Source organism: Phascolarctos cinereus, unplaced genomic scaffold, assembly GCF_003287225.1.
Source record: "Phascolarctos cinereus isolate Bilbo 61053 unplaced genomic scaffold, phaCin_HiC Scaffold_4;HRSCAF=312, whole genome shotgun sequence".
NCBI lineage: Eukaryota > Metazoa > Chordata > Mammalia > Diprotodontia > Phascolarctidae > Phascolarctos > Phascolarctos cinereus.
In genome coordinates this window covers 695320028-695334746 of record NW_027555847.1, presented here as the reverse complement: position 1 = coordinate 695334746, position 14719 = coordinate 695320028, and the positions used below count along the sequence as shown (strand labels likewise).

The 14719-nt window shown below is 41.0% G+C and overlaps 1 protein-coding gene across 1 annotated transcript in view; it reads left to right on the top strand.

Moving 5' to 3' along the window:
• Positions 1–14719, top strand: part of DNAH10 (dynein axonemal heavy chain 10) — a 163573-nt gene that overhangs the window by 84711 nt on the left and 64143 nt on the right. The window contains 7 exon segments of the mRNA XM_020970246.2: positions 2104–2250; positions 6144–6335; positions 6549–6667; positions 8539–8697; positions 9654–9789; positions 11778–11900; positions 13490–13624. Coding sequence (XP_020825905.1) covers positions 2104–2250; positions 6144–6335; positions 6549–6667; positions 8539–8697; positions 9654–9789; positions 11778–11900; positions 13490–13624 — 1011 coding nt within the window.

The window sequence follows — 14719 nt, the reverse complement described above, 5'->3', positions numbered from 1 at the left end:
AGGACTGATGGTTTTTAAGTTCAGCCCCTGGTGCCAAAAAATTCTACAGTCCCCTGGGTTCATCCTCATGTGTCCTCCTTGGGCCTGGGGTATTCCCAGGGGCAAGGATCTGTCCCAGACAAACAGGTGGTGTCTGAAGGTGGATTTGAACTCGGGTCTTCCTAACTCCAGGCCCACCGCTCTATCCACTGTGATACATATCTGCCTTTTGGTTAAACATTCTGTCTCCCTTTGTCCTTGGTGTCAAGCAGCGTTGGCCGATCACTCTTCAGGCCATTCAGAATCAATCTGTGTTCTGGGCATCCTGGGTAGGAGTCTGTCTTCACTTTACACAGGCTCAGGGAAGCATAGAGTATGTGCAGGAACTGAGAACAGGAACAGACCTCCTTGGGTCCATGCCCCTCTTTTTATCCGAGAGGAAACTGAGGCCCAGAGACAGGAAGTGAATTGGTCTGGTTACTTGGCTGCTGTCTCTTGTACTCGAAGAGGACCAAAATGATGTCACTGTGCTAGAGTCAAGGTTCAGTGTGTCCGACTGTGGCTGATGAGACCAGTACAAGCTTGGAGTGCTCTACCACAGGTCAGGCACAAATAGTGCATGAGAACATTTGGGGTGGATTCTCTAAATTTGCACATCCTGCATTTCCTTTGAGCTGTTTCAATTCTGCTTTGCTCATAGAGCACAGTACCTTCTCTGATGTGGGCACGCCATGCTGGGTGGTCCTGTGCCAGCATCTCCCATGTCATACGATCAATTCCAAAGTTCTTTTTTTTTTGGCTAGGCAGTAGGGCTAAGTGACTTGCCCAGGGTCACACAGCTGGTAAGTGGTATGTGTCCGAGACCGGATTTGAACTCAGGTCCTCCTGAATCCAGGGCCGGTGCTCTATCCACTGTGCCACCTAGCTGCCCCAATTCCAAAGTTCTTAAGAGAGACCTTGAGAGTGTCCTTGTATTGCTTCTTCTGACCACCATGTGAGTGCTTGCCTTGTGTGAGTTCTCCATAAAATAGTCTTTTAGGCAAGCATTTGGCATTTGAACACTGTGGCCAGCCCATTGGAGTTGCGCTCAAGAGTTTGAATGCTTGGCAGTTTAGCTACAGAAAGGACCTCAGTGTCTGGCGTCTTATCCTGCCAGGTGGTCTTCAGATCTTCCTAAGAAAATTATCAGAGAAGAAACAAGTAGCAGAGGAACCCCACATCTGGGGCTCCTTCCACTGTACCTCGTGTCTCCTTGTGTCCTTTATGCATGTGAGTGAACCACCAGGTTTCTGCAGCATGTCGTTCATGAATCCTGTAGTTAGACTAGAGGAATTTGTAGCAGATATGTATCACAGTGGATTGAGTGCCGGGCCTGGAGTCAGGAAGACCCGAGTTCAAATCCACCTTCAGACACCACCTGTATGACTGAGCAAATCCCTTCACTGCCATCTGCCTCATCTGCAAAATGGGGATAATAACAGCACTTGCCCCTCCAGGGTTGCTGTGAGAATCAGATGAGATTGTGCTTAGCGCCTGGCACATAGTAGGTGCTGTGTAAAGGTTACCTCTTATTATGAATTCTTATCATTGTGGCTTGACTTTTGTTTTGGCTTGAGGACCTTGGGTCCCTTCACCATCATCCTGACAAAGCAGAATTCATCCTGTTGTCTTATTGGGATCCTGGGGTATAGCGTTTGGATCCTCTATTTCTCAACTGCCATTCAGGCATTAAGGGCAGGAGGGGGCGGTGAAGGGCAGATTGAGAATTCTTTGAATAGATTTAAATGATTGTTTTGTTTTATGATAAAGTGAACCAAAGTGTTGTTTTTGATGTGCTTCAAACCTGTTCTTCAAGGCATAGGAGTTATATAATTATATAAAATGAGGTTTTCAGGAACCCCTTCTCTCTATTTGATTTTTGGCATATTCATCAAAATTTTGTAAGGTGTTTGGTCCCCCCCCATTTCTTTTTAATTTTAAAATGGATTTAAAAAATCCCAAAGACGATCACGTTTGAATACACAAAGAGAAGCATTGAGCTTTGCTTTGTATTTTATGTCACACAGGGACTCTGACTTTCTATTCGGTTTTCATCTTTCATTGATGATTTCTTTTCCTAAACAGACGCTGGCCAAAAAGATGACTGTGTTGTACAAACTGTCCCGGGAGCAGCTGTCCAAACAGCACCATTATGACTTTGGACTGAGGGCTCTTAAGTCAGTGTTAGTGATGGCTGGTGAACTGAAGAGAGGGTCTTTTGAACTAAGAGAGGTAAATGTCACGTCCAGTACCATTCACCACATCTTCATTTAGTAACTAAGGATAATAATGATAAAAAGGCAACTAGGTGGATCCATGGAGGGAGCGCTGGACCAGGAGGCAAGAAGATCTGAGCTCAAATTAGGCAATTCCTAGTCATGTGACCCTGGGCAAGTTACTTGACCTCTGTCTGCATCAATTTCTTCATCTGTAAAATGGGGATAATAATATCACCTACCTCCTAGGCATGTTGTGAGATAAAGTGAATTAATAATTGTAAAGTGCTTTGTAAGTCTTAAAGTCTAATAACAAACATAGCTTTTATTATAGTTAGTAGTAATAACAAAAAATAAAAAAGTTTAAAAAGTCAAAAGATTAAAGTGACACAAGGAGTCAAGATAGTCCAAAGAATAAAATGAACAATTTGAGATCGATCAAAAACTGCTGTGGAGGCTTGAGAACAAAGGGATCGGAGATGAGAGAGAGCCTTTGAAGAAGGAGGGTGTGGGAGACTCCTGGCTGTGCAGATGATGACAAGAAGTCAAATGAAAGGAAAACGCAGCACGCATGCAACAAGAAACAGATCGTTTGTGCATTGTTATTGTAATTAATGGCAGACCTATTATTCAAGGTAGATGTTGGAAACTAGCTTCCTTGCAAAACTGGAAAGAGGTGAGACCAGATAATATCCACAATTATTGGCTCACCAACAAAGCACTTTAGAATTTTCCTCTCAAATGAAAGCCTGATTCTCCTTCCTCTTTTTAAAAACTATTTTTAAAATTAATTTTTGTTGTTGTTATTGTTGTTGTCCAGTCATTTAGGTGCGTGCAGTTCTTCATCACCCCGTGGACCAGAGCACGCCAAGCCCTTCTATCCTCCACTCTCTCCTGAAGACCGTCCGAGCTCATGTTTATTGCTTCCACGACACTATCCATCCTTCTCATCTTTGGCCGTCCCCTTCTCCTTTTGCCTTCAGTCTTTCCCAACATCAGAATCTTTTCTGATGAATCCCATCTTCTCATATGTGGCCAAAATATTTAAGCTTCAGTTTCAGTATTTGACCTTCCAGTGAATACCCTGACTTAATTTCTTTAAGCATTGACTAATTTGATCTCCTTGCTGTCCAAGGGACTCTCAAAAGTCTTCTGCAGCACCACATTATGAAAGCATCAATTCTGCGGTGCTCAGCTTTCCTTATGTCCAATTCTCACAGACATATATTGCTAACTGGAAAAAAAAATAGCTATGACTATATGGACCTTTGCTGGCAAGGTAATGTCTCTGCTTTTTAATCTGTTGTCCAGATTTGCCATAGCTCTCCTTCTAAGGAGCAAACGCCTTTTAATTTCATGGCAACAGTCTCCATCTGAAGTGATCTGTGAGCCTGAGAATATAAAATCTGACTCTGCTTCCATTTCTTCTCCTTGTATTTGCCAGCAGGTGATGGACCAGTTGCCAAGATCTTAGCTTTTTTTGATGTTAAGCTTCAAGCCAGTTTTTACTGTCTCCTCTTTCACCCTCATCAAGAAGCTTCTTAATTCCTCTTTACTTTCTGCCATCAGAGTGGTACCATCCGCATATCTGAGATTGTTGATATTTCTCTTGGCACCCTCAGTTCTGGCTTTTGATTTGTCTAGCCTGGCATTTCACATGATGAACTCTGTATTTAAGTTAAATAAGGTGACAATATATAGCCTTGTCGAATTCCTTTCCCAATCTTAAACCAATCAGTTGCTCCATATTTGGTTCTAACTGCTGCTTCTTGACCTGATTACAGGTTCCTCAGGAGACAAGTAAGACGATCTGGTCCTCCCATCTCTTTGAGCACTTGTTGCCATCCACACAGTCAAAGGCTTTATACTGTAGTCAGTGAAGCAGAAGTCGATGTTTTTCTGGAACTCCCTTGCTTTCTCCATAATCCAGTGTATGCTGGCAATTTGGTCCCTAGTTCTTCAGCCCCTTTGAAAACCAGTCTGCTCTTCCGGTAATTCTCGGTTTACATATTGCCAAAGCTTGGCTTGCGGAATCTTAAGCATGTGAGATGAACATGCTTGTTCAGTAATTTGAACATTCCTTGGCATTGCCCTTCTTCAGGAAATTGATCTTTTCCAATCCAGTGGCCACTATTGAGTGCACCACTTTAACAGCACCGTCTTTCAGGGTTTTAAATAGTTCAGCTGGAATTCCATCTTCTCCACTAGCTTTATTGTTAGCAGTGCTTCCTAGGGCCTACTTGACTTCATTCCCCAGGATGTCTGGCTCTGGATCAGTAACCACACCATTGTTGTTTTATATCACCTAAATTTCTCCCTGTATCCATTCTCTTTTCTCCTCCTAGAAAGCCATCTCATATAACATATTTATTTTTAAAAAAATAAGAAGAGGAAAAAGAAAAAATAAGAAAAAATTTGATAAAAATCTGACAACATATGTAATGTTTTATACCTGTGGACCCTCACCTCTACAATAGAGTAGGGGGGGAGGTTTTAAAAAAAATTAATTTTTTCAATGAACAAAAATCTATTTTCTCTCTTACTTCCCAACTGCCTCACCCTCCCTGAGAAAGAAAGAAAAACAAAACCCTTTTAACATATACTTAGTCAAATAAAATAAATTCCCTCAGTGGCCAAGCCTAAAAATGCGTGTCTCTGCATCCTGAGCCCATTATCTCTTGTAGAGGACGTAGAGTAGCATGCTTCATCACCAGTCAGTCCTGTGGAATCATTTACTCATGTATTGATCAGAATTCTTAAGCCTTTCAAAGTTATTTATTTTTACAATGTTAGTATTATTGTATAAATTGTTTTCTTGGTTCAATTCACATCAGTTGATCAAAAACTCAGGTTTCTCTGAAACCATGCCTTTCATTATTTCTTCCAGTATAATAGTATTCTATTACGTTCACATACCATAATTTTCCCAGCCATTCCCCAATTGATGAGCACTCCCCTTAATTTCCAGTTGTTTGCAACTACAAAAAGAGCTGCTATAAATATTTTTGTACAAGTGAATCTGTTTCGTCTTTCTTCGATCTCTTTGGAGTATGGACCTAGTGGTGGTATCATAGATCAAAGGATGTGCACAGTTTGATGCCTTTTTGGGTTACAGTTCCAGATTGCTTTATATAATGGCTGGACACATTTATCACCCAGCCTTTCTCATAGTTGTCATTTTCCTTTTTTGTAAACTTTGTCAATCAATGAGGTAGAATCTCAGAATCACTTTAATTTGCGTTTCTTTAATTATTAGGATTCAGATAATTTATTATTTTTTTATTGATAGCTTGGATTTCTTCCCCATAAAACCATTCGTTCATATTCCTTGACCACCTATCCTTTGGGGAGAAGTTGTCTTCTTGTGTGCTCATTTTGGGATGAAGCGTGTTCTTTGTCATCTTGTTATGTTCATTTCTAATTGTTTTGTGGTCATTTTCTCCACTTCCGTTGCTGTACTCATCATGTGCACGGTTCCCTTGGTTCTGCGCTCCACGTTGCATCAGTTCACGGATGCCGTCCTGCGCTTCTTTGTATTTATCACGTGGGTCATTTCAGACAGTGCAGCAATAGTCCACTTTCTTAATACCCCACGATGTGGTTCGCCGTCCCCTGGTTGATGGACGTCCATTTTGTCCTTAGTTCTTTACCATCACATAAAGTGTTCCTGCAAACGTTGGTGAACACGGAGCCTTTCTTGTTATCAAAGACCTTTTCAATTTTACGCCATCGAAATTGCCCATTTTATCATAAATGGTCCCCTTCGTCCCTTGTTTGGTCATGAACGATTCCCCTATCCATGGAACTGAAAGCGACTGCTTCCTTCCTCTCCTCGATGGTTTAGGATGTCACCCTTTATGTCTAAGGAACATTTTCTGAAAAGACATCTTGTGATTTCCTGTTGACTAGGATGTGGTCCTGATGAGGGCTCTCAGAGACATGAATCTGCCCAAGTTTGTGTTTGAAGACGTTCCTCTTTTCCTTGGCTTGATTTCTGACTTGTTTCCTGGGCTTGATTGTCCTCGAGTTCGCTACCCCAGTTTCAATGACGCAGTAGAACAAGTCTTAGAGGACAACGGTTACATCGTCTTACCAGTTCAGGTAAAAATCAGGTGGGGAACAGATGGACGGTCCTTTTGGACGGCCAAAGTCCTTCACCTCTTTCTCATAGCTTTTCTTTTGGAAAATAGTGGATAAAGTATTCTCTTTTTTAGAGGTTGATTTATGATAGAGAGCTTCATTTCTTTAAACTTAATTTTATTATTATGAGCTTGAGAGATGAGTTTTAACTGGCTGCCAATGTATATTTTATAGGTGGATAAAGTGGTTCAAATGTATGAGACCATGTTAACCCGCCATACTACTATGGTGGTTGGACCCACAGGAGGCGGCAAATCGGTCATCATCAACACGTTATGCCAGGCCCAGACGAAGTGAGTATGGCAGCACGTGTAGTGTTGGCAGGATAGTTAAGTCATGCTTTGCCTGTTTTTATTTTCCTGGAATTGTAAAATGCATCACTTTTTGTATGTTTTTTTTTTGGTTTGCATTCTTTTCTTGAATGATTTAGTCGGCACATTTTAGGAGGCAAAATAGTGATGGTCTTGAATCCTTGTCTGAGGTTCAATTTCTGCCTGTAAAATCAGAATAATTGTTAGCAATGCTTCCTAGGGCCCGCTTGACTTCATTCCCTAGGATGTCTGGCTCTAGATCACTAACCACGTCACTGTTGTTTTATATCACCTAAATTTCTCCCTGTACCTATTCTCTTTCCTCCTCCTAGAAAGCCATTCCATATAACATATTTATTTTTAAAAAATAAAAAGAAGAAAAAATGAAAACTAACTTCATGGGAGTGTTTGGAGGATAAATAATGAAATTCAGATTTGCCTTTTGGGCAGATTATTCCCAGAAAGTAAGTTAGACATATGGATATGGGTTAGGAGGTGGAGGTGGGTGTGTACTTATGCACAATTGTATATGGTGGGTTAATGATTAGAAGAACTCACACACTTTCCAAAGGGCCTTTTACTCCCAGTTATTGATTTAGGTTAAGGAAAGACAGAAACCTCAAGGCTTTGAGATTTTCAGAAAATCATAAATCCAAGTTACTATTATTATTTTTATTAGGGGTAGGAGTTTTATTTTTTAATATCTTATTTCACTCATAAGTGGATTGCTAATCTGATCTGTATATGTATGCATGTATATGTGTACATATATATTCTCTCTATATATTCTAATAATAATATTTATGGCAGAACAAATAAATATCACAAAAGGACCTGAGTTCAAAATTCTGCCTTTCTGGGCCTCTGTTTCCTTATCTGTAAAATGAGGGGGTTAGCCTCAGTGGTTTCTAAGGTTCTTTCAAGCTCTTTAATACCCTGTGATCATATTCTTTGTGGTTATCATCCCTAACAAGTAGTCCTTAGTAGGCATAGCAATTAAGGTAGATAAAGCATTTATTTAAAAAAAATTATTTTTAAATTCAATTTTTGAGTCCGTATTCTTTCTTTCCCACCTCCTCCAACCCATTGAGAAAGCAAGAAAAATAGAACTCAAATGTAGTAAAGCAAAATAAATTCCAACATTGGCCATGTCCAAAAAAAAATGTCTGAAATCAACACCAGTAATGCATTAATGTACTTATTTTACCACAGCCCCTCCAAACATTTGTAATTTTACTTTTTGTCACCTTTCCAATCTTCTGGATGTGAGATGAAAACTCAGAATTCTTTTAATGTACAATTTTCTAATTATTAGTGATTTAGAACATTTTTTCCCCTTGTGGCTACCGATAGCTTAGATTTCTTCCCTGTGAAACTGACTATTCAATTACTTTGACCATTTATTAACCGGGAGAATGGCTCTTTTTGCATATATCTGAATCCATTCTCTATATATTTTAGAATGACATCTTTATCAGACAAACTGCTGCAAAGATTTTTGCAACATGTACCTGTTTCTCTCCTAATTTTACCTACATTGGTTTTGTTTGTGCAAAACCTTTTTAATTTTATGTAATCAAAATTGTACATTTTGCCTTCTTCGGTCCTTTCTATCTTGGTCTTGAACTCTTTCTCCATCCATAAATCTGACATATAATTTCTTCCTTGATTCCCTAATTTGTTTGTGATATGAAAGCCTTACGAAGAGTTAGACATGTAGAGTTCTGAAGTTTTTCTCCTTAGCTGGTGTTGTGTTTTCTAAACACCCTGTTCAGGTACAGCTTTCTAGTTTTCCTAGTTTTCTAGTTTCTAGCTTTCTAGATGGCTTAACACATCAGGTGTTTTTAAATTAGGCTTGGCTTAGTGACGAAGATCTATACGCTAAACCCCAAGGCAATGAGTGTGATAGAATTATACGGCATTTTGGACCCTACTACCCGCGACTGGACAGATGGTGTGTTGTCAAACATCTTCAGGGAGACCAATAAGCCAACAGACAAGAAAGAGAGAAAGTAAGTGTTTTCAGAAACCCTGAAGAGTTCAGTCGGTTAACAGGAAACAATTGAAAATCATATCAGAATCAAGAATATTATAAATTTATTAATTATTAATTAGTTAATTACTTTGTGGCAGAATGAGGCCAGGAAAGATTCCAATTTTATATTTTAGCTCAAGATCTGTTATGACAAATCCCCCAAATAATCCCAAAGCTGCATCACAAAAGGAGTGTCATTATTATTTTAAAGGATATTTGATAGAACAAAATTCCAGTACAACAGAGTAATTGGGACAGCCTCTGTGAGTTGATCTCCATAGGATATAACCTGTATGTGATTCTGCCTTACTTGTTGACATAGCTAATGTACAATTTGTCTTGTGATGGTATAATGCCAAAAGTTGCTTGAATGTACTGGGAGAGAGTACTGGCTTTAGAATTGAGGAGCTTGATTTAAATCCTGCCTTTGCTACTTATTTGCTGTGTGACCTTGGCAAGACATCAATCCTCTCTGGGCCTCAGGTCCTCTTGGTGAAATGAGGGGATTGGAGAAGATGGACTCTATGGCACCTTTCATCTCTAAATCCTATGATCCTACAACATGGAGTCATAGAATTTCAGGGTTGGGAGAAACCATCTGCTCCAACTCATAACTTAACACAAATCCTTCTACAACATGGTTGACAAATGGTCATCCAGCATCTGCTTGAAGGGTCCCCTTTTCCCCCCACGAGGGGAAGCCCGTCACCACACCAAGGCCGTTGATTCCCCATCCCTTCTGAGGTGATCCGTTCCACCTTGGGACAGCTCTCATCATTAGGGAGCTTGGGTCTCTCCAGCCACTCCCAAGACCAGGTTGCGTGCTCCTTATTGGGGTTCACCCCCCAAGAGGCAGGTGACTCTTATTCACTGGCCGGGGAAGCGAGCCACTTTGTCGTGGCTGGCTATTCCCTCCTTACCACCTTTATACAGATACATTTTATTTGATGGTGATGTGGATGCACTCTGGGTGGAAAACATGAATTCTGTGATGGATGACAACAAGCTGTTGACCTTGGCCAATGGAGAGCGCATCCGACTTCAGGCTCATTGTTCTCTGTTGTTTGAGGTAAGAGGCAGTGAAGTCATTCTGAGCTAAATTTTAATGATGTGGCTAATTGGGACACCCATCATTTGTCCACATTAACTGTTTGTCAAAGGCACTTTTGCATGTGGCCACACGTTTTGATGCTTGTATGCTGTAAATAATTTTTTGGGGGAATTCTACCTGTGGTTTCATTGCTATAGGACAGGAGTTCTTAACCCTTTTTTGTCTTGAGTCCCTTTGGTAGTGTGGTGAAGCCTAACAAGTCTTAGAATAATGCTTTTAAATGCATAAAATAAAATACAGAGGATTATGAGGAAAAACCATTTTTGTTGAAATACAGTTACTGAAATGAGTTAAAAAACCCAAGTTCAGGTTAAGAACCCCTGGTACAGGGAACTCCCAGGTGAGAAAGCTCCCTCCACAGAGGCAGGTCAGCCTTCTTTGCAAGTTAGAGTTGCCTGGGGCTCTGAGAGTTTAAAATGACTTGCCCAGGGTCATAGAGTCAGTATGTGGCAGAGGCAGCACTGGAACCCAAGTCTTCTGATTCAAAGGCTGGCCCTCTAACCGTTATACCACACTACCCTCTCATGTCAAAAGCTTGTGTGTTAATTTTATTGGTGCAGTTCAACTTTTGAGAATAGTTTCCTATCAAAGTCAAAAGCTCTTGGCCTTTTGACCACAAATCTTCGTGATGTATAAAAAGTTTGAGAGACATAATTTCTGGGTAATTAATCATTTTATTAATTATGGCTAGTGAATAATTAATAAAAAGATGGTTATATGGCCATCTCTTATAAACCAAAGACCTCTCATGGGGGCCTCTTGATGCTTATATGCCCTTGGAAGAGTGGGTGTTCCCAATAGATGGCTATCAACTCTGATTAGTTAACAATTAATGAGAGAATTAATATTATAATAAGAGATGGGTTTATTCCAATGAGGGGCACAGTGGGCATGGTCCCCCCTGACCATAACTCAGATCACTCAGACCTAGACAAAGAGATTTAGCTCTACCCAAACCCACCCCTGTCTAGGGCAATCTAGACAAAGAGAGTCTACCTCCACTTGGATCTGTCTGACCAGAACACCTGGACTTTACTTTTTGGTCACATCTAAACTTTCCTAGTTGGGTAAGTCTTGTCCAAGATTTCATCTCATCATCAGCTCTGCCCTTCAGAGAACTAAACTTTGACCTAATCTCTAAATGAGGAAATAGGAAGGGTAAAAATCCTGTGTCTCCCCCATAGTAATTGGTTGTTAATATGAGAGAAATAATCATTTCTTTACCTTCTCCAAAGAGATGTCAGTCCAAGAGAACATAAGATTGTTGAATGCCAGGGTAGCTTTGTACATTCACCATGAGGCCCTGGCCACAGTGAATGCTTGCTCCATCAGTGCTTGCTGGACTGGGCTCTATTGGATTGGGTTCTTCAATACTGGATCATGCCTCCTTCCTTTTATATCTGCATTTCTTTGAGGCCTGCTGAAATGAAAGTTGTGTGGCTATCAGAGAAGGTCCCCAGGGTCCTGGGAGTTAGCACATAGTGAATTGTAGGGGGAAGGTCCATCCTATAGCTTGGCATGATGCCTGGACCAACATCTATGCTGAATAAACATCTATTGAATTGCATTGAGTAGTAAATGAGTTCATCTGAAACTGAAAAGTGTTTGCACATGAGATGAAGGTAGTCAGATTTCTGGGTCACCAGACGTTCCACAGGCAATATCCACCTCGATTGTTCCATGAATACTATGTAACAACTTTTTTTCCTTCCTTCCTTCCTTCCTTCCTTCCTTCCTTCCTTCCTTCCTTCCTTCCTTCCTTCCTTCCTCCTTCCTTCTTCCTTCCTTTTCTTTCTTTCTTTCCTTCTTTCTTTTCTTTCTTTCTTCTTTCTTCTTTCTTTCTTTCTTTCTTTCTTTCTTTCTTTCTTCTTTCTTTCTTTCTTTCTTTCTTTCTTTCTTTCTTTCTTTCTTTCTTTCTTTCTTTCTTTCTTTCTTTCTCCCTTCAGGTTGGGGACTTACAGTATGCTTCCCCTGCCACCGTCTCTCGATGTGGGATGGTTTATGTTGATCCTAAAAACCTGAAATACGACCCTTTCTGGATGATGTGGGTTAACCGGATCACCAACAAGGTAAGCATTATTTCTAAATGAGAGCGAAACAACTGAGTAGAACTCATAACTGTGTTGAACTCTGGTATCCAAAAAGTTCTGGCAAAGGATGGACATCGTGTGGAAAGCCTTGGGGCTGTGTCTTGGGCCCTGTATTATCTGACAGTTTCACCAGTGACTTGGGTGAAGACAGTTTATCACTGTTATTATTAAGCAGACAGACACAGAGGCATCATAGGAGACAGAAGGTTGGCCTTGAAGCCCAGTTCAAATCCCGTGTTCTTCAGGAGACCTTTCTTGGCTCTTCCAGCCACTAATGTCTTCGCCTTTCAGATGACTTCCCATTGACTCTGTATATACCTTGTCCATATCTATTTATTTACATGTTGACTCCCTTATCAGAGTGTGAGCCCATTGAGGACAGGGACTATCTTTTGCCTTTCTTTAAATCTCTTGCGCTCAGCATATAGTTGTCATTGAGGATCGTGACATCAGGAAGGTGGTGCCATAACTTGCAAGTGAATTGGATTTAAGTGATGGAGGACTGTACAAAGTCAGTAGACTTACTTTCTCCTGCAGAACCATCTGGGTCCAGTGGTGAGATATAGATCAGTCTGACTGAAGATGGCCCGAGATACAGTGGAAGACCTTGAACAAATGCATGTTGACTGACTGATCAGTAAAATCATGGGTTCAGAACCCATCCCTATTCCCTACTAAGCAAACATTACTATATTTATTAGGTATAATATAGGGCCATTGCTTGATATATGATAATGACATTTTATATTTATGTATTGCTTTAAATTTTAATAGTTTCATCCCTGATGTCTCATTAAATGTTCACAACTCATCTGGTAAATAGGGCAGGTCTTCTTATCCCCATTTTATTGATGAAGAAATTGACAATGAGAATGGTCCTGGATCTCAAACGTACTAAGTGGCAAAGCCACGGCGTGAACTTGGGATTTCTTTTCCACATTTTGTATTTTTTTTTTGCAATGAAATCAACTTGCTTCTTTGTTTTAAGTAGAACACGAGTTCTTAGCCTTTTTTGTGTCCTGGAGCCCTTGGGCAGTCTGGTGAGGCCTATGGACTCTTCCCTAGAATGTGATGGATTTAAATACATAATATAAAATATATAGGTTTACAAAGGCATCCAATTATATTAAGATAGAGTTATCATATTGAAAAAGCTCACAGATCTGAGACTAAAAGCCCCTGATTAACAGGCATTTTAATATACCAAAATTAATAAAAGCTTAGCTACCAAAGAAAAATATTTTCAAATATTTGCAGTCATCAATTAGAATCAGAATGTGATTCCTACCACAATGGAGTTATCAAAAATAGGAGTGCCTTTGAATACATGCATCAGTGATGCATAATGGTGCCATTGTGAGAAGAGGGTCCTTCCATTGATCTGCAGTGGCCCTGGCCCATCCCTGAAGCCTTACAATCTGCCCACTGCTCAGATTTCACCAGATTCAGGAGAAGCAGCTTCCACCTGTCTTTTGATCATTAAAAAAAATGATAATAAAACCTCTAAGACGTGGGTCCTGGTGAGGCAGCAGCCCCTGATGACCTGTTGGAATGGTGTTCTCTTCCAGCAAGAGCAGAAAGATCTGCAGCAGCTCTACAACAAATACGTTCCCTACCTCATTGACATGATCGTGGAGGGGATTCTTGATGGCAGGCAAGGGGAGAAGCTCAAGACCATAGTGCCTCAGACAGACCTAAACATGGTAGGAAAGTGTCACTGTTCCTTCCCTTCCCTATCCTCACCCACAGTCAGCCTCCTGGGTGCAGGGAGGGCGCTGTCCAAGGTCCTGGGAGAAATAAGGATTAGGGCTAGGGTGCGGTGAATGTAGAAGACACACGTTATGAAAGGATCGGTGCAATTAGGGCCCCGTAAAACAAAGTGCTGGGTGAACTCATTACCAACCAGAGGGATCAGGGAAATTCCCCTAGGAGATTTAGACTTTCGGTTGCTCTTTAAAGGATGGGGAGGGGCAAATGGAAAGCTAGGTGGTGCAGTGGATAGAGTGCCAGGCCAGGAGTCAGGAAGACTTGTCTTCCTGAGTTCAAATCCAGCCTCAGATGCTTACTAGCAAGTCACTTCATCCTATTTGTCTTAGTTTCCTCATCTGTTAAATGAGCTAGAGAAGGAAATGGCCAACCATTCTGGCATCTCTGCCAAGAAAACCCCAAATGGGGTCATGGAAAGTCAGACACGACTGAAAAATGACTCAACAAATCTCAGAGAGAAGGCTCTGGTAGCTGGGGTTGGGGAAGACCAGTAAAGTCTCTTGTAGAAGGTGGAGCTTGAGGGGAGACTTGAAGGAATGTGGAGGTGAAGAGTAAGAGCATTCTGGGCGTGAGGAATAGCCAGTGCTAACGCATGGGGATAGCAGTGTTGGAGCGTCCTGAATGAGGAATAGCAAGTGGACCAGTGTGGCTGGACCACAGAGTCCATCAAGGGAAGCAGAGTATAAGAAGACTGGAAGGGTAGGAAGGGTCCATATTGGGATTGTGTTCGTCCTGGAGGTAATAGGGAACTGTTGAAATTTATTGAGTAGGGGAGGGGCATGATCACATTTGCATTTTAGGAAAATCACTTTGGTAGCTGAGTGGAGGGTGGATTGGAGTGGGAAAAGAGCTGAGGCAGGGAAGTCAGGTGGGAGGCTATTGTAGCAGTTAAGGCAAGAGGTGATAAGAGCATGTCCAAGGGACTTGTGGGTGCATGAGTGGAAAGAAAGGGACATATATAGTATGGTGTCAAAATAAAAATGGTGGTATTTGACAACAGATTAGATATGTGGGTCAGGTATGAGTGAGAA